The 21,682-nt window shown below is 41.5% G+C and overlaps 7 protein-coding genes across 11 annotated transcripts in view; 6 read left to right on the forward strand and 1 right to left on the reverse strand.

Moving 5' to 3' along the window:
- The first annotated feature begins 5,478 nt into the window (after nucleotides 1–5,478).
- On the forward strand, nucleotides 5,479–6,205 carry LOC121597407 (peptidyl-prolyl cis-trans isomerase-like 3). Its single transcript, XM_041923140.1, has 3 exons — nucleotides 5,479–5,565; nucleotides 5,630–5,985; nucleotides 6,052–6,205. Exons 1-3 carry the CDS (start codon nucleotides 5,563–5,565, stop codon nucleotides 6,176–6,178), a joined length of 486 nt encoding a protein of 161 aa, XP_041779074.1. The 5' UTR covers nucleotides 5,479–5,562; the 3' UTR covers nucleotides 6,179–6,205.
- Nucleotides 6,206–6,283: 78 nt separating this feature from the next.
- LOC121597408 lies at nucleotides 6,284–7,048 on the forward strand. The gene is made up of 3 exons (XM_041923141.1): nucleotides 6,284–6,464; nucleotides 6,529–6,565; nucleotides 6,629–7,048. The coding sequence occupies exons 1-3, from the start codon at nucleotides 6,410–6,412 to the stop codon at nucleotides 6,957–6,959; spliced, it is 423 nt and encodes a 140-aa protein (XP_041779075.1). The 5' UTR covers nucleotides 6,284–6,409; the 3' UTR covers nucleotides 6,960–7,048.
- A 112-nt stretch (nucleotides 7,049–7,160) lies between these two features.
- Nucleotides 7,161–8,498, forward strand: LOC121597406 (thioredoxin-related transmembrane protein 2 homolog). The gene has a single exon (XM_041923139.1). It carries the CDS (start codon nucleotides 7,296–7,298, stop codon nucleotides 8,118–8,120), a length of 825 nt encoding a protein of 274 aa, XP_041779073.1. The 5' UTR covers nucleotides 7,161–7,295; the 3' UTR covers nucleotides 8,121–8,498.
- A 653-nt stretch (nucleotides 8,499–9,151) lies between these two features.
- LOC121597041 (40S ribosomal protein S11) lies at nucleotides 9,152–12,074 on the forward strand. The gene is made up of 4 exons (XM_041922505.1): nucleotides 9,152–9,218; nucleotides 9,701–9,820; nucleotides 10,028–10,233; nucleotides 11,858–12,074. Exons 1-4 carry the CDS (start codon nucleotides 9,207–9,209, stop codon nucleotides 11,979–11,981), a joined length of 462 nt encoding a protein of 153 aa, XP_041778439.1. The 5' UTR covers nucleotides 9,152–9,206; the 3' UTR covers nucleotides 11,982–12,074.
- Nucleotides 12,075–12,087: 13 nt separating this feature from the next.
- LOC121597040 (gustatory and odorant receptor 22) lies at nucleotides 12,088–15,034 on the reverse strand. Of its 3 annotated transcripts, XM_041922503.1 has the most exons (5): nucleotides 13,348–15,034; nucleotides 13,099–13,244; nucleotides 12,804–13,000; nucleotides 12,391–12,552; nucleotides 12,088–12,318 (listed from the first exon to the last, which is right to left on the reverse strand). In XM_041922503.1, exons 1-5 carry the CDS (start codon nucleotides 14,094–14,096, stop codon nucleotides 12,169–12,171), a joined length of 1,404 nt encoding a protein of 467 aa, XP_041778437.1. In that variant the 5' UTR covers nucleotides 14,097–15,034; the 3' UTR covers nucleotides 12,088–12,168. The 3 variants fall into 3 exon arrangements, 2 of the variants coding, with proteins under 2 accessions (XP_041778437.1, XP_041778438.1); XM_041922504.1 differs by lacking the exon at nucleotides 12,804–13,000 and having other exon boundaries at nucleotides 13,001–13,244; XR_006005368.1 differs by lacking the exon at nucleotides 12,088–12,318 and having other exon boundaries at nucleotides 12,470–12,601; nucleotides 12,681–13,000.
- On the forward strand, nucleotides 15,019–17,683 carry LOC121597039 (potassium/sodium hyperpolarization-activated cyclic nucleotide-gated channel 2-like). 2 transcript variants are annotated; one of them, XR_006005367.1, is made up of 9 exons: nucleotides 15,019–15,223; nucleotides 15,313–15,733; nucleotides 15,795–15,987; nucleotides 16,045–16,345; nucleotides 16,409–16,603; nucleotides 16,675–16,814; nucleotides 16,882–17,025; nucleotides 17,126–17,403; nucleotides 17,503–17,683. XR_006005367.1 is itself a non-coding variant. In XM_041922501.1 (8 exons), the coding sequence occupies exons 1-8, from the start codon at nucleotides 15,094–15,096 to the stop codon at nucleotides 17,339–17,341; spliced, it is 1,740 nt and encodes a 579-aa protein (XP_041778435.1). In that variant the 5' UTR covers nucleotides 15,019–15,093; the 3' UTR covers nucleotides 17,342–17,683. The 2 variants fall into 2 exon arrangements, 1 of the variants encoding a protein (XP_041778435.1); XM_041922501.1 differs by having other exon boundaries at nucleotides 17,126–17,683.
- Nucleotides 17,684–18,963: 1,280 nt separating this feature from the next.
- LOC121595698 (thrombospondin type-1 domain-containing protein 4) overlaps nucleotides 18,964–21,682 on the forward strand; it is a 99,474-nt gene continuing 96,755 nt past the window's right edge. The window contains exons 1-2 of one of the 2 annotated variants that reach the window (XM_041919870.1): nucleotides 18,964–19,074; nucleotides 20,675–21,092. In XM_041919870.1, the coding sequence (XP_041775804.1) occupies nucleotides 21,082–21,092 (11 nt within the window). In that variant the 5' untranslated portion in view covers nucleotides 18,964–19,074; nucleotides 20,675–21,081. The remainder of the gene's footprint in view (nucleotides 19,075–20,674; nucleotides 21,093–21,682) is intronic. The other variant, XM_041919871.1, reaches the window with a different exon arrangement.

Consider the following 21,682-nt stretch of genomic DNA (forward strand, 5'->3'; position numbering starts at 1 on the left):
CCGAATCCATCTTCTGCCCCAGATCTTCAGCATTCCCTTTCATCCGAAACTTCTCTCTCTCTCTCTCTCTCTCTCTCTCTCTCTCTCTCTCTCTCTCTCTCTCTCTCTCTCTCTCTCTCTCTCTCCAAATGAAGTATATTGAATTCCGGTGCACTTTACTAAAAAGTGCATCCGATATGCTTCTTGGCACTACCAATCCAGGGCACGGTGATAGAGCATTGTAAGTGCAATGTGTTCGATGCTGAAGCACGCTGGGTTGGAGGTTGTCCGATCATCTAACTAACGTTTAATTGCTCTCGGTGGGACCAACATATTGAAAACACATTTTCACAGTGAAACCCGTTCTGCACTCCCTCGCTGCCTTTCCTTACCTCGCAGCATATAGCCATACCATAGAACGGATATTATTATGTTCAATATTGAATATCCGATTCATCGGATTGCACGGCACGCTTGCCCCGCTGAAAACGACGCTCAATTTGTTGCTCCTTCCTTCCGTTGAATGAGGTTTCCCACATTGACTTCCCACCCAAGCACACTCACACTAACCTTTAATTGTTTTTTTAATGTGCGCTGGTTTACATTTTGAAGTGTTTTCTTCCCGTGAGCGTTTTTTGCGTTTTTTTTTTGCCTGCTCAATTTTGAAGGCAAAGTACGTTGTTTTGGTAGCCAGCAATTTGATAAATGAGCGAGAGTTGTTGCAATGGGAAAAGTTCAAAAGTTGCCTCTTGGGTTGCGGTTCGGTGCTGTTCCGGGTGGTTTGTAATTTGCCAGCCAGCTCTCTGCTGCTTTGCGGGATGCTCCGGCAGAATGCATGCACCGATACCCATCGCTACCCGCTTTGCAAGAACGATGGTGAGGTATACCGACCCGTGCACGACTGCTGAAGTAAATCGACGTAAGAAAGTGTAGCCCAAACTGATAAAACTATGCACTGCTTAAACAACGTTTTAAATTGGTGCCCTTTTCGTAAGGTCTTTTCGCAGAGTATGCCGGGGTGGAGGGGAGTGGGAAATGAATGGATACCATATTTTATTGTTGCCTCGCGTTGGTTCCCTACTACCGTGCGCGTTGCAGAACAGCCACACGGCGAGTACCGCGCTGGATTAAATGTTTTTCCAGCAAAAGTTACACCTAACACACCGGAGGCTGCAGCGTGTTTCGGGACAGCAAAGAGTGAAAAATTTCAGCCGTCCAACCGTTGCAGATGGTCCATCTTCATCTCCATCTCCATCACTCCATCATTGGCTCGATGGATGGGGCAACCGACTAGGACAGCCCAGCTAGAACTGCATACAAACTCTAGATCCTGGACGAACTGCATTATTCACCTGTCGTCATGCGACGGCATGCATCGAGGAAGCAAAGTTTCACTCACGTTTACACTCTTCCCGTTTAAACATTTTTGCTTTATGCACAATTTTTCTCCGACATAAATCATTCGACTGAAGCCGGCAGACAGGGAGCGGCGATGAAAGAGTTAAGAGTAAATGTGCATCTAGGTACAGGGAAGGGGCTAGGCGAGTGCTATAGACGCTTCACATCCGGTGATCCGTGTGTGCATTCGTTGTCCTCGTTCGTTGCATACAATTTGCAAAAAAAAAAAAAACGTCATCCTATCATCATCAACAAGCCCACCAACAAAGCGACCGAGCCACACATACGTATGGGGTCGTATTAGTGTGTATATTTCTCCTCCATAGCCATTCCTTTCAAATCCATTCCTATCCGTCATGCTTCTGTGCGCTTATATTTTCATCCGTGCAACGAGCGACTCGGATTTTCCCCCGCTCCTTTTAGGACCAAGAAAGCGGAAGTGAAAGTTCCTGAGCAAAGTCAGCCAAACACACACTGCTGCTGAGATTGTCTGGTGGCGAGATATTGGCGAGATTTGTGTGGTGCGTGATAGGAATATTTAATACTGCCTGCATCTGTTCGAACGTGGCAGTTCGCGTGTACATTTGTCGGCAGACCTGGTAAAGATATGCGCGGAACTATCGAAAAGTTTAAATTGCCACACGGCTAGCGTCTTCCATTCCGCAAGCGAGCTAGCACTTTAGGCAGTAGAAGAAGAAAAAAGGTAGAAACACATTTCTTATTCCAATCGCAAAAGGTACTCGCAAATAAGTTAATGGTTCAACGGAGCGTAAGTAGCTACCGTAATGCAAATGGCAAAGGGAAATGCTTTTACATACAACTATTATATGTATGATACGCATTACATTAATAAAGTTGTTATTTTCTTGGCATCATGACCTAAATGGTCGCTGCCTTCTTGACAAGCTGAAAGGACATGTATTAATTACGTTCGGCTCACAGGGAGAACAGGGGAACAACATGTTACAAAAACTTGATATTTGTACTAAATAGGTTTATAATTATGAATATGCAACAAAAGATTCACAGAGAGTGTTAACTATTTTTTCTCACGATTTATTGGAATCTTTGCATTGAAAGGCAATACAAATGTTCCAAAAAAAAAAAATCAGATAAACACCAAATAAATCATGGGACAAATCCAAAATATGGCAAATGGAAAAAAAAACTGAGTAAAAAAAATGCGAAAGGGTGTTACTGTGAGCGGAGTGAGTGGTCGTTTCGTGGGAAAGTGGGCCCGGAGGATAACCATGGTTCAGGATTGGTGTATTCAAATAGAAACAGACCCGTGGAGTCATGTTGTAGATTAAGGGGCCTAGAACTAGAGCCCCACTCGCTGTTCCTAATCAGTTTCTTACCAGTTTCTTTTGTGCTCTGTGAGCTAGTGATAGGCGGGTTGACCCGAACCTACCGTATCAGAGCCATCCAAACGCGACCCGGAGCGGGCGGAATGATTTTGGTTCCAGTAAGTTCTGTAGGTTCGCCAAAGCATATGCGACTCCAACCCGTGGGTGCAACGAGTTCGATAGGTTCGTACAAGTTTGATAAGTTCATACGAGTTCGAAGGTTCGTACAAGTTTGGTAAGTTCATACGAGTTCGGTAAGTTCATACGTGTTCAATAGGTTCAGTAGGTTTGGTGGGTGCATACGAGTTCAATACAAGGTTTTCCAAGAAAAGGATAGCTATGCAATGATGAATTATCAAACGCTATCTATTGAGCAAACCAGTAAAGCTATGGAGCTTTCGTTTCTTTTTCTAAAGATACAGTAGAACGTCGATCATCCGGGCAGCTCGGGACCGGACGGTTGCCGGTTAATCGTTTTGCACGGATAATGGTCCAAGAAATGTCAAATTCATAAAAAAAATATAAAATTCACTAGTTTTATGGTAAATTCACTTTGAATTCATCGATTAATTGTTAGTAGAATATTATTTTATTCAATAACTATAGGTTTGACCCCTTTTCATGTACAAACATGAATTTCGAAAATACCACTAGACACTACCCAAATAGCCAGAATTGCTTAAGCAGCTCATTTTGGCACGCTAAAGATCGCTGCTCTAATTCGCCTTTTGCAGTAGATAAACAGCATCAAAGTTCTATGTGGGTCTTTCAAACAGCGCCTAATCAGCTTCCTTATGCCACGATGCCAGGTATTATTTTTCTTTGTGTTTTATTTTCAAGCAAGCGTCATCGATGAAATAAACAACAAGATTTGTTTCGTTTAAACACATATGTATATTTTTAAATCTTTTGTATTGATGAATTACACAAAATTTTACACAATATACTGATAATTCACAATCACTTCACTCAATATTCATTCTTCAATTAACGTATCTAACTTGTGCAGCAGCAATGAGATTATTGGCGGCGTACGTCTTTGACACTTTGACAAGAGCCACCTTGTACCGATGTCATGCATTAAAAAGCTATAAAGTTCCACCAAGTTCGGTACCCTTTCTTAACAAGCCTTCAAGTTCCACCATGAACCCTACACATAGTGCTAATCAGCCGCAAAGTTGCAAAGAGTACCATGTGCCTGTTAAAAAGCTCCATAGTTCGGCAAAGTACCGCTTCATCTCTTAATCAGCCCCAAAGTACGACATCGGAACGATTTTTCGTTAATCAGCCCTAAATCAGCTACCCAAATAGCCAGAATTGCTCAAGCAGCTCATTTTGGCACGCTAAAGATCGCTGCTCTAATTCGCCTTTTGCAGTAGATAAACAGCATCAAAGTTCTATGTGGGTCTTTCAAACAGCGCCTAACCAGCCTCCTTATGCCACGATGCCAGGGATTATTTTTCTTTGTGTTTTATTTTCAAGCAAGCGTCATCGATGAAATAAACAACAAGATTTTTTTTCGTTTAAACACATGTGTATATTTTCAAATCCTTTGTATTGATGAATTACACAAAATTTTACACAATTTACTGATAATTCACGATCACTTCACTCAATATTCATTCTTCAATTAACGAATCTAACTTGTGCAGCAGCAATAAGATTATTGCCGGCGTCCGTCTTTGACACTTTGACAAGAGCCACCTTGAACCGATGTCACGCATTAAAAAGCTGTAAAGTTCCACCAAGTTCAGTACCCTTTCTTAACAAGCCTTCAAGTTCCATCATGAACCCTACACATAGTGCTAATCAGCCGCAAAGTTCCAAAGAGTACCATGTGCCTGTTAAAAAGCTCCATAGTTCCGCAAAGTACCGTCTATCTCTTAATCAACCACAAAGTACGACATCGGAACGATTTTTCGTTAAACAGCCCTAAATCAGCTATAAAGTACGAGCTGGCTATTTGGGTACAGAGCTGCACAAAAAACTGGTTGCCCACTTGGCTGTAAATGTTCGCCGCACGTTTGAACAGCTGACACATTTATGCGCACGGTTAAGCAACTCGCCGGTTAATCCGCCCCCGGATAATCGACGTTCTACTGTATTTGATTTTCCAGTCGTTTAAACTTAATCTGTGGCGCTTGGGTACGTTGATCACGGGGCCATTTAATTAAATACAGTCTGTTCCCGAGTTATACGGTTCTCGACTTACGCGGATTCGGAGATACGCGGTTTTCTAAATTTGACAGATTAAATGTCGCATCAGTACAATTTGCTTCAAGTTCGGTAAAAATTGCATTTTTCCAACAAATTGCAACTGCTTAAACGCCAGAAATATTAGAATTTTCTGCACGAATCTTATCAAATAAATGATAAAGTGTATAAAAATACTAAATTAAATCAAAAACTACGAGTAATCAATAGTATTTCAGTCAAAAAACGTGAAATTCGACATACGCGGATATTCGAGTTACGCGGATTCGTCGGGAACGCAGAAACCGCGCAACTCGGGAACAGACTGTATAATTAACGCAGATTGCAAGATATTTAATTTAGTGTGTTAATGATGCTAAAAATATATTTATTTATTTAATTAACATTATTACGGCTTCCGTCGTAGTTTTACTAAAAATATATTGTTAACAAAACAAATGTTTGGGTGGTAGTCACTGTACCTGTGTAGCTTTCGTAGGTTTTGATTTGAGTCATTTCCATACGTGTAAATATAGCATTAGATTAAACTTCGATTCGCAAGTGACAATTCGTTGACATTAGAAATGTAACATAAACAAATCAGTTGTTTGCGTATCGTAAACAGAGCGCCGGTAAAATCATAAAAATGGTTAGTTTTTAGTTATTTTGTTGAGAATAAATATTAATAACCTCTTTTTCGTTTTAATTCCCAGAGCGTTACACTACACACAGATGTTGGAGACATAAAGATCGAGCTATATTGCGATGACTGCCCCAAAACTTGCGAAAACTTCCTAGCCTTGTGCGCTAGCGATTACTACAATGGCAATTTGTTTCACAGAAATATCAAAGGATTCATCGTTCAAACGGGTGACCCCACGGGGACAGGCAAGGGTGGCCAGTCAATTTGGAAACGAAAGTTCGAGGATGAGTTTAAAGAAAATCTGAAACATAACGAACGGGGGATGGTGTCGATGGCCAACAGTGGACCAAACACAAATGGTAGTCAATTCTTTTTTACCTATGCCGCACAGCCTGCCTTGGATCTCAAGTATACGTTGTTTGGCCAGTAAGTGATTGGTGGGAGATTCGTTTAAAGAGCCTTCGATTAACGTAAAAATTAATACCATTACAGAGTAATAGATGGATTCGAAGCTTTGGATGAGCTGGAGAAACTCACTGTGAATCCCAAAACCTACCGGCCTGTGGTCGAAAAGAAAATTAACAGTGTTACAATACATGCAAACCCACTGGCCGGGTAGAATAAAAATGTTTTTAATAAATCGTAATGCCATTTAAATTGCCATGATTTATTCGTTAGCTAAATGCATGCATATCTAGAATATGAATTGTTTTTATAAAATCGCACCTAAAAATATGGTGATGTTTTAGATCACATTGAGCAAACCACCATCTGTCAAACAAACCAAACAAAACATTCCACGGTTCGGCATCATCAGTCCGCAAAATTTCCAGTTTAATTAGTGTTAGCCATGGAGCACATTCCATCCATTCGACGACGGTCTTCATTATTTTCGACAAATCAAGGTACAGGCGTTGAAAAGGCTGTAAATTGGTATAACTTTCATTCATCTCTCCTTTTCTGTTGCAGTCAGTGATTCTGGTTCGGTCTCTAATGAAGCCATTAGGTAAGACAGTATTGTTGATCGGTATGAGATTTACCTTTTATAATGATGCACCTCTTGTTTTAGATACGAGAAGCAGCTAAGACAGGAAATAAAAGAATGGACCAATTTGATTCGGTCAAAGTATGTTAAGTTACAACAATTACGTACGGCGTCCTGCAAAGTTGATCAGTCCATCCTAACAGACGAGCAGCGAAGATATCTAGCTGACGGTCCTACGGTGGAAAACTTTATTGCGGAAACTGAGACATTTGATAAAGCTGTTACTGCTTACGTTACCCGCAAATCCTTCCTGATGGAGAGGAATGCATACATCGTCCAGGAAGCTAAAGCATTGGTTGAACTTGAGCTGAAAGACTCAATAGCTGACGAACTGGCCGACAGTATTATTGCATAAAATTGTATCAAAAAAGTATGATTAACGTAGAGCATCGAAACACAATGAAAACAACGCTGCTTGCCACATTTCAAATGAAGAGATCCGTTGTGTTTTGTTTTGCGTTTTGAACGCAGAAGGCCGATGACAGTTGCTTGACACATTTAGATTATTAGATTAGTTTCGCTAGGGCTGTCGTTTTCGTGGCCCAGTTGTTTGACAAGTCGATAATAGCCATAGCCAAGAAAAATAGAAGGCCGCCAAGGGAGGAAACATTAATTAACATACACTTACCAATAATCGTGGTCCGAGTTAACGTAATCAGACGCATCCAACGTAGATGCTTGAAAGTGAAAAATGTCGTTTAAGAAGGATCTAGTGCTGCTACTAAAACCCTATTACTGGGTCAACATTCTGATGAGCATTTCGTACATCGCCGCGAAACGAGCACCGTTCATTTGTAACTATTTATGGACTTATCTGTTTGAACAAGAGGACCAATGCGAACTCGATGGGCGTGAAACGGAGATCCTGTTCTTCCTACTGATTGTGGTCATGATCCGTACGAGAAAAACAGGCAGCGTGACGATGATTAACTATCTTACGTCCAGTTTCATGTACACCAAGATAGCGAACTTGGGCCTGTGGTTCTACAACGATATCCGGCTGGGCATGATCTACTTCGTGTTTTTCATTCTGGTAGCACTTCTCCTGCCAGAGCCAACCTACACCGGGCCGGAGAATGTGTTGTACTTCCGCACCGAGAACGGATTGGAGGAGGAGCTGGAGAAAGACAAGCGCGTAACCTGGCTGGTAACGTTTTACACGGTGTGGAATCCGGCGTGTGTGAATTTTGCTCCCATCTTTTCGGAACTGTCGAACGAGTACGCGCTTTCGAACCTGAAATTTGGGAAGCTGGACGTCGGACGGTTCCCGAAGATCGGGGAAAAATACCACATTTCGGACAGTTCCTTCAGTCGTCAGTTACCCACCGTGATCCTGTTTCGCCAGGGCAAGGAGGTGGCTCGCCGGCCCTATGCAGATAGTAAAGGCAAGCTGGTGAAGTTCTTCTTCTCTGCCGATAACGTTAAAGCTGCATTTGATTTAAACAATCTGTACAAGGAATGTAAAGATAATCCGATCAAGGCAATCAAATCGGTATCAGAAAAAAAGAAGGACTAGTACGGGTCAAAGCAGAAGACGGTACACATTCATACCGCAAGATACATTTGGCATTTTAGTAAAGAGTGTCGTGGTCTGATAGGGATTATCTTATCGGCATGGTCATCGTTTGAACGCAGACAGCTAATTAAACTCAAAATGAACACAAGCACGTGTTGATCGCTACTGTAGGAATTATTTATCCGTCTATTAGGTTAAATTTGTGCAAAAGAACTATGCTAAAAACAAGACATGGCAGGTGGAGAAGCTGTTTTCAATCTTTAATTTATACCAAGCGCACATCCACGAATACACGGTTTTAATTTGTTTAAGTGTTGTAGTTTTCATAAGCATACTTGTACCACGCGAATAGTCAAATAAAACCAAAAGTTGTAGTTACAAAAACTGTGTACAATTGTTTGTTTGTATTATATCATCATATTTTTATTTTGTTTCCATCTTGAAGGCAGAATTAATTTTCACTGTTGACAAATCTCGTTTTCGGTCCGTTGTCGGACAAATACGTTTTTTGCTGTTTTCTATTTTGGTATCTAAATTAAGTTAGAAATATCATTTCTGAATGAGTTTAAATTAGAAAAAAATAAAGCTCAGGATAAACATTTAAAAAAGCTACGTGCATCAACTAAATCCAGCTCGATCAATATTTTAATGAACAATTGCATACGGTTTTTATTTAGAAAAAATATATTTTTGAAGCGTTTTAGTTCATATTAAAAAAAAACCTCATCAATCTAATTCGATCTAAAAGCAATCAGACCATCTTCTAGAGATGGGCATATTCAGGTTTCTTAGCATGCTCTAATGTTGATATTTAAAAAAACGTGTTTGTTTTTCTATTGAATATTTTATTTCAAATGAAAATATCTTATAATGATTTTTGCATATTTTTGACTAAATTTAGACGCCCTATCTAGCATTAAAAACAAATACGTATCGAAAATGAAATTAGATGATTTTGCAATTCGGTTTGGATTGGATCCGATCCCGGAGCATTTTCGATTTCCGTAAATATGACAGCCGCCAAACGTCAAATGGCTCTCGTTGACACGCTTCCTGTGTTCGTTCTCTCTTTTTCGCACCGTAAAGATGGCTGATCAGGTAGGTTTCTGTGCCAGCGAGCAACAAAATGTGAATTTTGTGGAGAACAAGACTTTGAATTTTCGATTTTCTAATCGAATGTGTTACCGGAACTACTCTAGTGCCTGGGGTTGTAAAGGAAATCGAATAAAATAGCGTTTTGAAGGTGTTTGAACCTAGTTTATTCATCCATGTGTTAGGAGTGTCTGATGGGCAAGCCGATGTGCTGTGTGCCGCAGCCATCGGATTGCGGTGAGTGCCTGTGAAACGAGCTTAAGATGTGATCAATTTGTATGCACTAATATGATGAAAAAATCATGACGGTCTGCTGACACAAACGTGAAGAATGTCAGATTGTAACCCAAAGTTAAAAATCATTGCTGATCGTGCATTGCAAAACGCAAATGATACAATACCCTATGCGGCAGCTCAACCTTGTTTACCTCCGGTGGCGACAGCATTCAAGTTAACCTAACTTATCGTTTTCCGTTTTTTGTCCACAGCAAAATATCCGCGCGTTCCAAAAGCAGTTGGGTATCAACCTGAACCGCAAGAATGTGTCCAGGAAGAAGGGGCTGCGTATGCACCATAGCATTGGTCTCGGATTCAAGACTCCGAAAGAGGTATGTATCGCATCTCGGGATGCCGAATAAGCGACTGCAGCAAATAACCCATGATGATACCCTTTCACGATGGTCTTCCGATACAAAAATGAGGAAGCCTTTTTTCTAAACCCTATAATTCTATCTGATTAAAAGTAACGTGTATCGTTATTTGCGGATGTCGAGCACCGGTACGATGAAACTAATTGGTGGTTTTGTTCGTTTTAGGCCATCACCGGAACTTACATCGACAAGAAATGCCCATTCACGGGACACATTTCCATCCGTGGTCGTATCCTGACTGGTGTTGTGCGTAAAATGAAGATGCATCGTACAATTGTCATCCGTCGTGATTATCTGCACTTCATCCGTAAATACGACCGTTTCGAGAAGCGGCACAGAAACATGAGCGTGCATCTGTCGCCCTGCTTCCGGTAAGTTTCGTGTTCGATTGTTACAACCTAAGACTAGTACCGGTTTTCAATGTGCAGTATTAGGCAGGAAGCAAGTGCACTTAGCATCTTTCGTATCTTGTTAGAATAGATCGATGCCATTTATAGCTTGCAATAGTGAATATTATGTGATTTCATATTCCCGGTGCCATCATGTGATGGTACCGATGCAAATGGTCCCAACAGTACAGCGTCCCCCGGATATCAGTGTACAGTATTTGACAGGAAGCAAGTAAACTTGGCATCTTTTGTAACTTTTTAGCATAGATTGATGCCATATACGACTTGCAACAGTGAATATTATGCGATTGCATGTACCCGATGCCATCATGTAATGGCACCGATGCATATGGTCGGTCGCAACAGTACACATTGCGGGTTATCAGCGTACAGTATTGGATAGTAAGCAAGTGCACTTAGCATCTTTCGTATCTGATTAGAATAGAATGATGCCATTTAAAGCTTGCAATAGTGAATGTTATGCGATTTCATATTCCCGATGCCTTCCAGTGATGGCACCGATGCAAATGGTCGCAACAATGCAATGTTTTGTTCAAGGCTTCCAGCAATCGGTTTGCATCTATTGAACCCTTTGTGATTTTTGTTATGTTATTCATCGCCAAGATGAATTATATTTTCTTTGCTTATTGTGCCATTATGATAGTCTTTTTAACTGTCTCTCAAGCAACCCAGACACTGGCGCCCATAAACGACCTATAATCTAAAAGCTATGTGATTTCGGGATCAGTTCATTTTAGGCGAAATTTGTTAGATTGGACCTATATTTGTTTCGTTCAACCGATTCAGATTAATAGGTTGTATTTAGCTAATAAGGGTAATAGGAATTCAAAGTTGTATTTTTTAAGTATCAGAATGGTTGTTGGTACAGGTTTTGTATTATTTTCTCCGTGCATTATGTTGTAGCACCGAATTTACACCTCTTATTATGTAAAAACCCGCTAAAGATACACTTGTTGTTTGCCACGTTGTTTGATCGAATCCGCTTTGCGCGGGATATGGCTGTACATTTATAAGAAATGTTCCAAATGGTTGAAGAGACGCGACCGTCCCAACAAGGCTATGTAAACTAATCTTTATTTCACATATGCCTTCTTGATCAATTTTATGTTTTGGTGGAAACTTCTTTTGGAGATGTTCCGATTACGTTGATTTCCTCAAAATGAATTGTGACCGTTTTACACACAACAAATATTCCAGGCAATTGCTTCGAATTCGGCTAAAATCGACACACTTCATTCAAATTTCATTTTGCAATTTTCCTCTTTTCATTTACTAAAATACAAAAAATAACGATGTATAACGAATTTTGGAAAATTTCGTCAATTTCATGTTTTTTTTTTCGGAGCTTCATGGTAAAATTTAAGTAGGAAAAAAACATAATTTCGTTGCATTAATTAGAAATGAATATTTAAACGTGTATACATACCAGTTACAACATTACATTCAACATTTATTTTAATTTAAAAATTATAGTACATTACTACTCTACTACTGCCTTGAATGAAAACCTTGTTTCCACCTAGTTTCTATTGCGATATGTACTGATGCTCAATTATGTTTTTTATTTCCTTCTCTACACCTACAGTGATGTTGAAGCTGGAGATATCGTGACCGTTGGCGAGTGTCGGCCGCTTTCCAAGACCGTGCGCTTCAACGTTCTGAAGGTCAGCAAAATGGCCGGATCGAAGAAGAAGTTCAGCAAGTTCTAAGCGCTGGTTTGCTCGGCGTGTGGTATTCGCCTATCAGCAAAGAAGGATGTATGAGTTGGACAGAAGGAATAAAGAATGATAACCAACTACAAACTGTTGTATGACTTACTATATTACTCACTCCAAGTAGATTCTGGACATGTGACAATGGATCAATGGATATTTTCAACGTGCGTTCCTTCCTTATTTAGGTGTTCACTTTGTCTGCGTCAAGCGATCGAATTCTAGACAAGTTAGCCTTGAGTGCAGAAATGAAAGCATTTTTAGCACTTTGTCGTAGTAAGGTCAATTTGAACTGCATCAAAACGACCAAATACGTCGCCATGAAGGATATGTTCTATAAAGAGAGGGAATAAATGTATGTTAGTACTTCCACTTCAAAAGCTGTGCGTAAGGATGCGCGCCTTACCGACGTAATGAGTCCGCGATTGATGTTGGCGTACCCGTCAAGATTCATCGTAGGGGGATTTTTGTCGATGGCAACCAGAAACATTTCTACCTCCTTTTGTGTAGCCTTGTCCACCGCCGTTAAATTTACATTCAACAAACGTTCCTGAAAGTTCAATCCGACCTGCGATTGTGCCGTTTCGAAATCCAAGGGTGGTGAAAAGATGGTAAAACTAAATTATGCCACAGTAATTACGACCGTTCTTTACAATCATTGTAACGGACAATTGTACCGTAGCACCGCAAATTAACCTTGTTCGCCTTGGGGGGGGGCACCGCACCGCGTGTTTTCTGTTCACATACCCAATTCGGTCGTGAATTCCGTAAGCGGGTAAAAAGCCCTTAAAAACACTCCGCATGCGTACGCATACCTACCCTTTTGGATGCGTGATGAGCTTCGTTGCAAATGATGAACAGCAAGCTCATACAATAGAAAACAATGACAAATAAACCCACTTCCTTATACGTGGCACCGTGCTCGATAATTTCGCTCAGCGAGCCGTAGGTGGCGATAATCGTGGTGAAGAATATCACCAAACAGTAGATGCCGTACATGTTGGAATATGCTTTACCTGAGGAAAGCAGCGGGTGACGAAAGGAACCAACATGCATGGGTCAGTGCAATGTAAAGGGAAATTGTACGCATCCACAACCGCCAATACGGACGTACCCAGTTGTTGCATCATATGGCTTAAATCCACCCACAGGTGACGATATTCGGTCAGCTTCGCGGCCGGCCGTTCGGTCGCCAGTACGTCTGTTAGTTCTTTGGCAAAAGCCTTGCTAGCCGTCCCAAATGCGGTGCAGTTGACGAACCTGTTGGGAATCCGAATGAAGAATTGAGGTCGTGACACACGCTTTTGTATTGTGAACCTGGACAGAAATGGAATGGATTTTCATAGCAGAGAGATATGCTTACCAAAGGCTACAGAACCCGTTCAACATTGCAATGATGTGGTAGTAGGCAAAGGTGTGACAGAACTGAAAGTCTGGCTGCAAGTAATATTGCGACAGGATGATCACCAAACTCAACGACCACGATACGATGCACAAGGTCCACGTGATCGGATACAGCTTTGGAAAAACGATGGGCTTTCCGGTGACGATGAGATATTTATATTGAAAATCCGTCCACATGTTTTTGAATTTTGCCACCTCCGAACCGTTACGCCAGCTTGCTACAGGAAGCAGAAAATGGGGCACCATTATCGACATAAAGATGATGTTGTAGATCACCTCATCGAACCGCTTGTCGCTGGTTGAGATGAATTTGTTAATGCGCTCCCGAGCCACCACCAGCACAATGACCGTTTCGCAGGCGTAGATAAAGTACGCCCAGAGAAACGCCTTGGAGCACCAGGTAAACGTGGTTCGAGGCATGTCGACACCTTTCGGGCTGCGCATTATCGGCATCACGCCCATAATTTGGAACAGCACCAGCAGACTCTTGGTGGTGTGGTAGAACGAATCGTGCTGGTCGAGCAGGTTTACATCGCTAGCAATCTTCAGCTTGCGCCTGTACATGTGCGTCGGAGACTCGTTATCCTGTTCGAGCTGATGCAGTTGCTCCTTGATGCGGCGCCTGTCCTCCAGCTGCTGACGTTGATTCGGATTCAGCACCTGATGGCGAATCTCGTACTGAGCATCTTCCATCTGTGAGTGAATCATGGTGGAGAGCCGTCGTTCGTTCAGCCACTTCTACCGAGAGATTATGAAATTTCCCCACCGGTTGTATGCTCAACGTGGCGTAGTTTTCACTTTTATCTCACAAATTTATCTCAAATTATGTGCGTTTAGCGAGTGTGTGTGTGTGTGGGTGTGTATTGACGCTTCTGTGGCCCTCTCGTGGACACTTGGTTGAACGAGCTTAGAATTTCCTCACTCCGGACGCAACAGTTTTAAGATAAGATTTTGAGGTCGATTACTTGCCCGGTTTCGTTTGCTGTTCTTTAGCTTCACAGATTAATGTTTTCACTCTTGAGGGAGAGAAATGTACGCGGTCGGGAAAATAGCTGCGGCTGACCTAAATGACCCAGCGCTGCGGTGTTGACTGACCCGACGGAGCAGCGGGCTCCGGCAAGCAGAAGGTTTTCTAATGAACGGCCAGAAACAATAAACGACGGCGGCGATGCGACATCGACGTTTTTATAGTAGTTGATGGTAGCGCCGGAACTGTAATTAAAATATTATTACGATCGATGTTTTTCTGTTTACTTTCGATACATAATGCATCATGGAAGGAGGGCGACCCTTGGCTGGCTCGAGTTCCTCTTTGTTAAAGGCAATGCGCTATGTAGCGCTCTAAATGATGACCGCCTTTGGTACTTGATGTCAGTGCAATTTAGATTGTTGCCACTATGGAACAAGCATTATTAGCACTGCCTGAGGAAGTTTATTGTTCTTTCAGTTATTTAACAGTCCCTTTTACTTGCGGTTTCGCGTGATGTAACATTAGGATCATGGATCAGATTTTAGAAGAACCATACCATGACAATTCTGCTGCCAAACCTACGCACATATGACAATTCTGTTTTCGCAAGTAACCATGGTAACCAAGAAAAGGATATGACTGCGTTGCACAAGTTTACATGATATCCATCAGGTTATCTTGGCATAGAACGATGATGGACCAACAGAAAACCGTAGACTTTGTTCTGGTGCAAACATGTTCGAAGGAAATACCAACCGATATAGCCGGGTATCGGCATACATTTTTCCGCAAAACATTTCTATGGAACATCGGATTTCCCAGCGCGACGACTCTACTGGATACGATGTGTCGGACCAATTGGAAGGTAATATGAATATAGAATTATTGTTATTGAAACTACTTAAGCTTTTTCTAATTCAACACAAACTTCTCACTCCCATGGCTGTGCTGCAGATGATGATCACGTACTAACAGCACGTATTGGCAGTCGAAAGAGCTTTGTCTATCGTTTGCGCCGCCTGTTCCTTATCGATAGACAACATCCAAGTGCCGCGCTGCACTTCCGATCGCACTGTCTGTACCGACGTGAGCTGGCACGCCAAGTGCGCAGCGACTTTTGGTACATCATTCACCCATTCAGCCAGTTCAGGTTCTACTGGGATGTTTGGCTGATCTTCTACTTTTACGCAGTTTCCATGCTATGTCCATTCCTGTTTTCCTTCACGACTTTGGTCCGAGCCAGTGGTAGAGCTTACATAATATCCATGGTTCTTAATTTTATTGCTACCTTGGACTTTGTGATCCATGCGTGTACAGGCTATCTGGAAGATCAATTGAACAGAAATGTCGTTTTGCACCATGGAAAGATTCTGCTGTGAGTAGAAGAGCTGCTTCATTCATTGCTGGATAGATTTTGTTCGATCGATTAATTGCAGAAAATATTTGAAAAGCGACATGATTGTTGACCTGCTGGTCATGGCACCTTTAACCCTATCTGTGGGAGTGTACTACGACAACGCTACGCATGCCATATCCCAAACAGTGGTAATGGATATAGTTCACGGTATGATGATGCTGAAGATCATTTCATTGAGGCACGTTTGGGGATATTTGGAAAATGTGTTTGAGGTAAATAGTGTAAGGGCTTTGCATTGTAAACATTACATACGACAAAGTTATTTCCAGCGTTACAAAATTGAGTCGCTCAAATACTACATTGTGCGAATCGTAATGACTTCCGTGCTGATCGTGCACTGGTGCATTTGCTTGTATAAAATTACCATTTTCGAATGGGAAGCTGAGCGTACAGGAGTAGCCATATCATACATGGAGGCCCTTTACCAGTATGGCGTGTGTCTTTATTCGGTGTCCTGGTTTATGTTTGCCTACAGCTTTATAGATCGCGAAATTCCCAGCGATCCTCGGGCGAAGGCATTTAGTACGGCGTGCATTGTGATTGGATATATGTTCAAGCTTTTCATATTTTGTAAGTAGAGTGTTCTTCTGTGTTAGTTTTGCTCAAATATTAATTTTGAAACGTATAATGCAGTGCAAATTATTAATCTGGTCGAAATAATGAGCTCAATGGATCGCAAATATGCGGAAGTCACCAATCAGCTGCAAACGTACGTTCGTACGAAGCAACTTCACACGGCCGACATGAAGCAACGACTGCTGTATTACTACGCCAAACGGTACGAACACTGCTTTTTCCAAGAAGACATCATAATGGAAAGCCTATCCGGTAATTGCTCTGGAAAACTTTTTTTTGTGCAATATATGTTACATACAATAATTCTAACCTCGCTTTAACAGAATCCCTTAAAAAACGAATCACAGATTACAGTGCGACAAACTTTTTGAAAACGGTAAAAATATTTGATGGCATTCCAAATGACCTGCTACTTCCGTTGGTAGAAAGTATGACCAAAGAAATCTACTTACAAGATGATCTCGTAAATAACCTGACGCGTGTTTCTCTTTTACTTCGCTTTTCGTTTATATTTGTGCTTTGTTTTGCAGATCATTAAGGCAGGATCATTTGGAGACAAGATGTACTTCATCATTGTTGGCATGGTGGCAGTCTATACCCACAGTCGTAAGGAAATTTGTCACCTGTCGGATGGGGATAACTTTGGCGAAGTGTCGATGTTTACACGTAAAAAGGTACGTAAGTAAGGTACAATAAATAACGTAATTTTGGAAGGTTTGTACCTTTGTGAATAACTGCCCCCGGAGGGGTTCACTCATTACTTTCATCCTGAAGCGCCTTGTCAGTGTTGTGGCGGTAGAGTTCACACAAGTGTACGTTATCGACCGAATGGCGTTCAAGAGTTTGTTTCCCGCCGATCATGTTGTATACCAGCGCCTGCAGGAGATGGCCAACAAACGCATGCAGATAACGCTAGTGTTCGAAGAACAGCACAAAAACTATCTGCTAAAGATGGGAATGAGTCAAAATGAGATCAAGATTGGGATATGATTCCAGAACGAGCAGAGTGGTCAGGCTTGCTCCGGTATCGTTTGGAAGAAAGCTCCAGCTCGGTTGGTTACCAATGCTCAGTGCATTTCCAGCGCCTAATTTTGCTTCGGGTGTAGCCACACTTGATGTGTAAAATCGATAATGTTTTTGACACCTTTTAGGCATGAGCATCGAAATTGAACCAGTTTGTGTACACGAAGCAAATGCAATCGTTGCAAAAGCATAATTGAGGATGTATGCGTTGGGGCAACTTATTTTTGCGCTGGAGGTATAGTGCGAACCGAAAAATTAGTCAATTATAATAACACCTGGCGGGTGTGAAATCATAACCCATACCTCTTATTTGTTGTTTAAATGAGCATAATTGTAAATTAATGTTTTCATAATTTATATAAAATCATAATTTACTATTTGTTCCATACTATTTTATTTATTTTAAGAAGGGGTTGGTTATTTTTAGTTTTACATAGTTTTTCACTAAGAGGGAAATCATGAGTTGTTTAAAAAAAACATATTTTTTTTACTTTTTATTGCGAAAAATGAGCGATTCATGGAAAAAAAAAGAAAAGTTCATGGCGGTCTTGTGGTACAGTTGTAGAGCGTACAACTTCCATAATATACATATCCTCGGATTCAAGTCCTGTATGGACCGATCTTTTCATATGCAGGACTGTCCATCCTGGAATGGGAACTGTATAACAATCAGTTATAGATGAACAGGCCTCTAATACCTTCGATTGTTGTGCAAAATAAAAATAAAATTAAATATAATGCACTGCTTGCCTATGCTCACATCTATGGTGTCTATTCAATTTTACTCTCCTTATATCAGAATGATTAATATTTTCTTTTTATCCAATTAGCCATACATTGTCATTAATTTGTACGGCAAACAAAAATATAAGAAAGGATTAAATAATTTACCTCCTTTCCATATTAAATTTATTGCGTGTTATGGATACACAAAATACAATCAAATATACAAAAATACTGTCATACAGAAACCGACCCTGCGGTCAATTTGATAGGGCGCCGGTTTCTACAAGGCCGGACGGGATCAATTCTCATTCGAGACAGTTTTCCCGTAGCAAGGACTCTTTATATACGGTTGGATGGTACTAAATAAGCCTAGTAAGTCAGCTAGCAGCCAGTATATGTCTTTAGATCAGCGCCTGAACCACGTTAGCTGTAATGACAAAGAAAGAAGAAAAAGTAAAAACTCCTATAAAATTTTAATACTAAATATTTAAATACTATATTAAAACTCATGCAGTTTACAGTTTTTCAGAAACGGTGTGGCAAGGAAATGTTGTATTTTTTAGTAGTAAGAAAATAAGTAGAAATTGAATCATTCTAAATGCTTTGGACGGTGTACGTGCTAAACACAAATAAGAAAACTTACTTAGTACACCATTTTTCATGAATCAAAATTTGACGGCGTGAATTATGTTGATGTTGTTGCTTCGTCACTCGCGATAACCCGTGCGTTTACGCCACACTCCAGCGCCGACAACGACATCAGCTGGTTCCGACCGGCTCTTCTGCCGCACAAAAATATGGTGCTCAGCATAAGTTCAAAGCGGGCGGGAAGATTTCCGCTCCCTAAGACCGTGGTGCGACCGATGGCGTTTAGTTATGTTTGAAATCTCGCCGCGTGCAGTGTGTTTTTCGTCGTGCGATGGCAGCGTGGTAGTTATTCGATCGATCGTCACTTTCTTCGCGGTTGTGTTCAAGTGAGTGTTGATCGTGGCGTGGTAGCGTATGATGTCATCTATTGACAGGCTTAGTTTGAATACATTGTACGGGTTTTTTCGGGATCTAGTGTGTCCTGGATTTCGGACGCAATTCTACCGCACATCTCGTATGTGGCGTGCAAGCGTTAGCGTATCAAGTGCGACTGACTGAAGAGAACCATGCTTAATCAAGTGTCGGTGGGGAATGGATGCTATATCATTAATTTACATGTGAAGCGTCGTAAAATGTTAGGGTTACAATAATAACCACGTAAAGATAAGCAATCTTACGGCTTGTCTATGTGCTGTGCATATTTTTCGGTACATCTGTGCGGATGGGACACTAGTGATTTCATTGAACGAATAGAATACTTCGAGCCGCCAACAAGGCCAAAAGAGTGTTTTTTTTTTGTTTTGGTGGTTCGATAAGCGTACGGGCAAAAGAATATGCCAATGTTGTGTATGCGAAGAAACGTGCGTGACTGAATGGCAAATTCGTTATTTTTCGTTATTTTCGGTGGAGCATGTGGTTTCGTGGTAGAGCGAGGGGGGTCTCAGCTGGCCGAAAGTTTGGACTGGCTGGCTGGTGTTCATTTCCCATAACTAAATAGCTCTCCGCGTGGCCACAATTAATCACAGTCAATTAATTCGGTGAATATATTGTAAACGGTGGGTTGCTGCTAGAGCGTGGTGCCCATCGCCGTTCGCCAACGCCCCCTTTGGATGGGATCGATTGTCAATCGTGTGCTACTGTTTGTTATTTTTTTATGCTACTTACTTGCTGCTGTTGTGTGTAGCACACACTACACGCTGCGTCCGTATGCTGTCGATCGGCGGTCGGGGCCTAGGGATGGTGTTTTTATTTTTTGCGGCTCTTCCGATGGCGGCAGCATCGTAAACCATTGTTGTTCTGGTGGGTTGCACTGTGGAGACCTACCGGGTGGGGTGTTTAGTTAGGTTTATTGGTAACGCATCATTGAGCTTTACCAAAATAGAGCATATTATGCTAGTTAGAGCTATCATAATCACCCATGAATCTCGGCTAGACATGTCGATCGTACCCCGTGGTACGACGGTTGGATATGCAGCAGTGTCGCCGCTGCATTATCCCGCCATTTGCTGCATAGCCAGTCAGTCGGTAGCGACAGGTATGGGTGGTTTGTGTTAGTAGTAAAAATGGGTAGCGAGAAGAATCTAGGCCATCTGGGTAAGAATCGATAGTTAAACCAACCACGCATAAAAAAGGTGTGCTCGGGGTTTAGACCTGGTTGGTTCCTGGTAGGAAGGAATGCAGTAGTCTCATGGTCTCATGTTATATTTTGCAAATTTAATCGCGTTAGCATAATCATACAACGTAAAACTAGGATTATAAAACTGTAAAATCCTTCGATAAATCGGTGGTGGTGGTGGTGGAATTAAATCTACATTTACCACTGAGCGAAAAAGCGTGAGAAACGAAATACCGCCTGTGACAAAACACTTTTTAGCGAGCGAAATGAAAAAAGTTTTTCCCAACCGAATTTAATTTCATTTCAATTTATTCGCGCAAGTATCGTGCATTCGACAAATAATCAACTTGCCGTTTTATTTACCGTCACAGAGCAAAGGAACCAAACAAGTGAAGTGATCGGGGAAATTTAATATATTCCGAAGTGTGGTGGTCCGTCCGATATGTGCCCAACGGCAAACGTCCCTCCATGGACGAAAGTGTAGTATAGTATAAGTGCCAACAAAAAAGTGAATCGTGCCATTGTGGAAAACTTTTCAGCATTAAAACGTGCTCTTCCCCGCGCGCCCATCAGTGCCATCGCAGCACTTAGCCATTGCATTGCGCTTGATTGGGTGACAGCGAAAATTAATTTGAAGCGAAAAGTGTTTTTATTCCGACCGGTACTAAAGCTGCTATCAAACGTGGTGGTGCAATACGTTTGAATTGAAAATTATTACCCAAAAGTACGGTTCGATTCGAAATAGCTAGGGACCCTTGTTGGCGTAACAAAACAAAGGATGATACTCAGGTAAGCTTTAAATACATTTTATTTGCTAAAATGTCTGCCCACTCAAAGGAATTGTGGCAAGATAAGCGCTCTTTAAGCCGTTAATGTTGCAATGAATGTATTGCGATGTAATTTTTTAACTTTAACAATTCATAAGAGCAAAACGAACTATAAACAAACCATCATCATTAGCATCATCATCATCATCATCATCATCATATGCCATTACTTGAATCGTGTCTACTGTTTGTTTTTGTGCACCGTGCAAGTGCTAGGGGTTTTTCGTCCAGCTGTGATTCGATTTCAATTATTTGCGGTTGCTAATATGGGTGTGATATTTCATTTTCCCTCATTTCCCGCCTGCATGGCCCCATGCATGGAGCGGTCATTTCGTAAATCGCTTACGGAATGAAATCTGCTTTCAATTAAATTATCGCTTCGTGGCCACCAGTTCGCACCCGCCACGCTAAAGCCTGTCCCATTCGAGCCTGGTAAAGCCGATTGAAGCCTTTCTGCCAGCTCCTGGTCCTGCTGCTGCTGCTGCTGCCGTGGCTGCTACTGCAATTGCTACCGATGCTGCCGGATTATAGGTCTTTGGTGTGCAGATTAAA

Source organism: Anopheles merus, chromosome 3R (genome assembly GCF_017562075.2).
Source record: "Anopheles merus strain MAF chromosome 3R, AmerM5.1, whole genome shotgun sequence".
Lineage (NCBI taxonomy): Eukaryota > Metazoa > Arthropoda > Insecta > Diptera > Culicidae > Anopheles > Anopheles merus.

Excerpts from the sequence above, each read along its gene's own strand:
- LOC121597041 (XM_041922505.1), top strand. Across the intron at positions 9,821-10,027 it reads GATTCAAGACTCCGAAAGAG|GCCATCACCGGAACTTACAT; the intron begins GTATGTATCGCA and ends TGTTCGTTTTAG. Across the intron at positions 10,234-11,857 it reads CATCTGTCGCCCTGCTTCCG|TGATGTTGAAGCTGGAGATA; the intron begins GTAAGTTTCGTG and ends CTACACCTACAG.
- LOC121597040 (XM_041922503.1), bottom strand. The coding sequence starts at position 14,096 with ATGATTCACTCACAGATGGAAGATGCTCAGTACGAGATTCGCCATCAG. Across the intron at positions 13,245-13,347 it reads AACGGGTTCTGTAGCCTTTG|GTTCGTCAACTGCACCGCAT; the intron begins GTAAGCATATCT and ends GATTCCCAACAG. Across the intron at positions 13,001-13,098 it reads CCATATGATGCAACAACTGG|GTAAAGCATATTCCAACATG; the intron begins GTACGTCCGTAT and ends TGCTTTCCTCAG.
- LOC121597408 (XM_041923141.1), top strand. The coding sequence starts at position 6,410 with ATGGAGCACATTCCATCCATTCGACGACGGTCTTCATTATTTTCGACA. Across the intron at positions 6,465-6,528 it reads ATTATTTTCGACAAATCAAG|TCAGTGATTCTGGTTCGGTC; the intron begins GTACAGGCGTTG and ends TTTCTGTTGCAG. Across the intron at positions 6,566-6,628 it reads GTCTCTAATGAAGCCATTAG|ATACGAGAAGCAGCTAAGAC; the intron begins GTAAGACAGTAT and ends CTCTTGTTTTAG.
- LOC121597406 (XM_041923139.1), top strand. The coding sequence starts at position 7,296 with ATGTCGTTTAAGAAGGATCTAGTGCTGCTACTAAAACCCTATTACTGG.
- LOC121597407 (XM_041923140.1), top strand. Across the intron at positions 5,986-6,051 it reads AAGTATACGTTGTTTGGCCA|AGTAATAGATGGATTCGAAG; the intron begins GTAAGTGATTGG and ends ATACCATTACAG.
- LOC121597039 (XM_041922501.1), top strand. The coding sequence starts at position 15,094 with ATGTTCGAAGGAAATACCAACCGATATAGCCGGGTATCGGCATACATT. Across the intron at positions 15,224-15,312 it reads TGTGTCGGACCAATTGGAAG|ATGATGATCACGTACTAACA; the intron begins GTAATATGAATA and ends GCTGTGCTGCAG. Across the intron at positions 15,988-16,044 it reads ATTTGGAAAATGTGTTTGAG|CGTTACAAAATTGAGTCGCT; the intron begins GTAAATAGTGTA and ends AGTTATTTCCAG.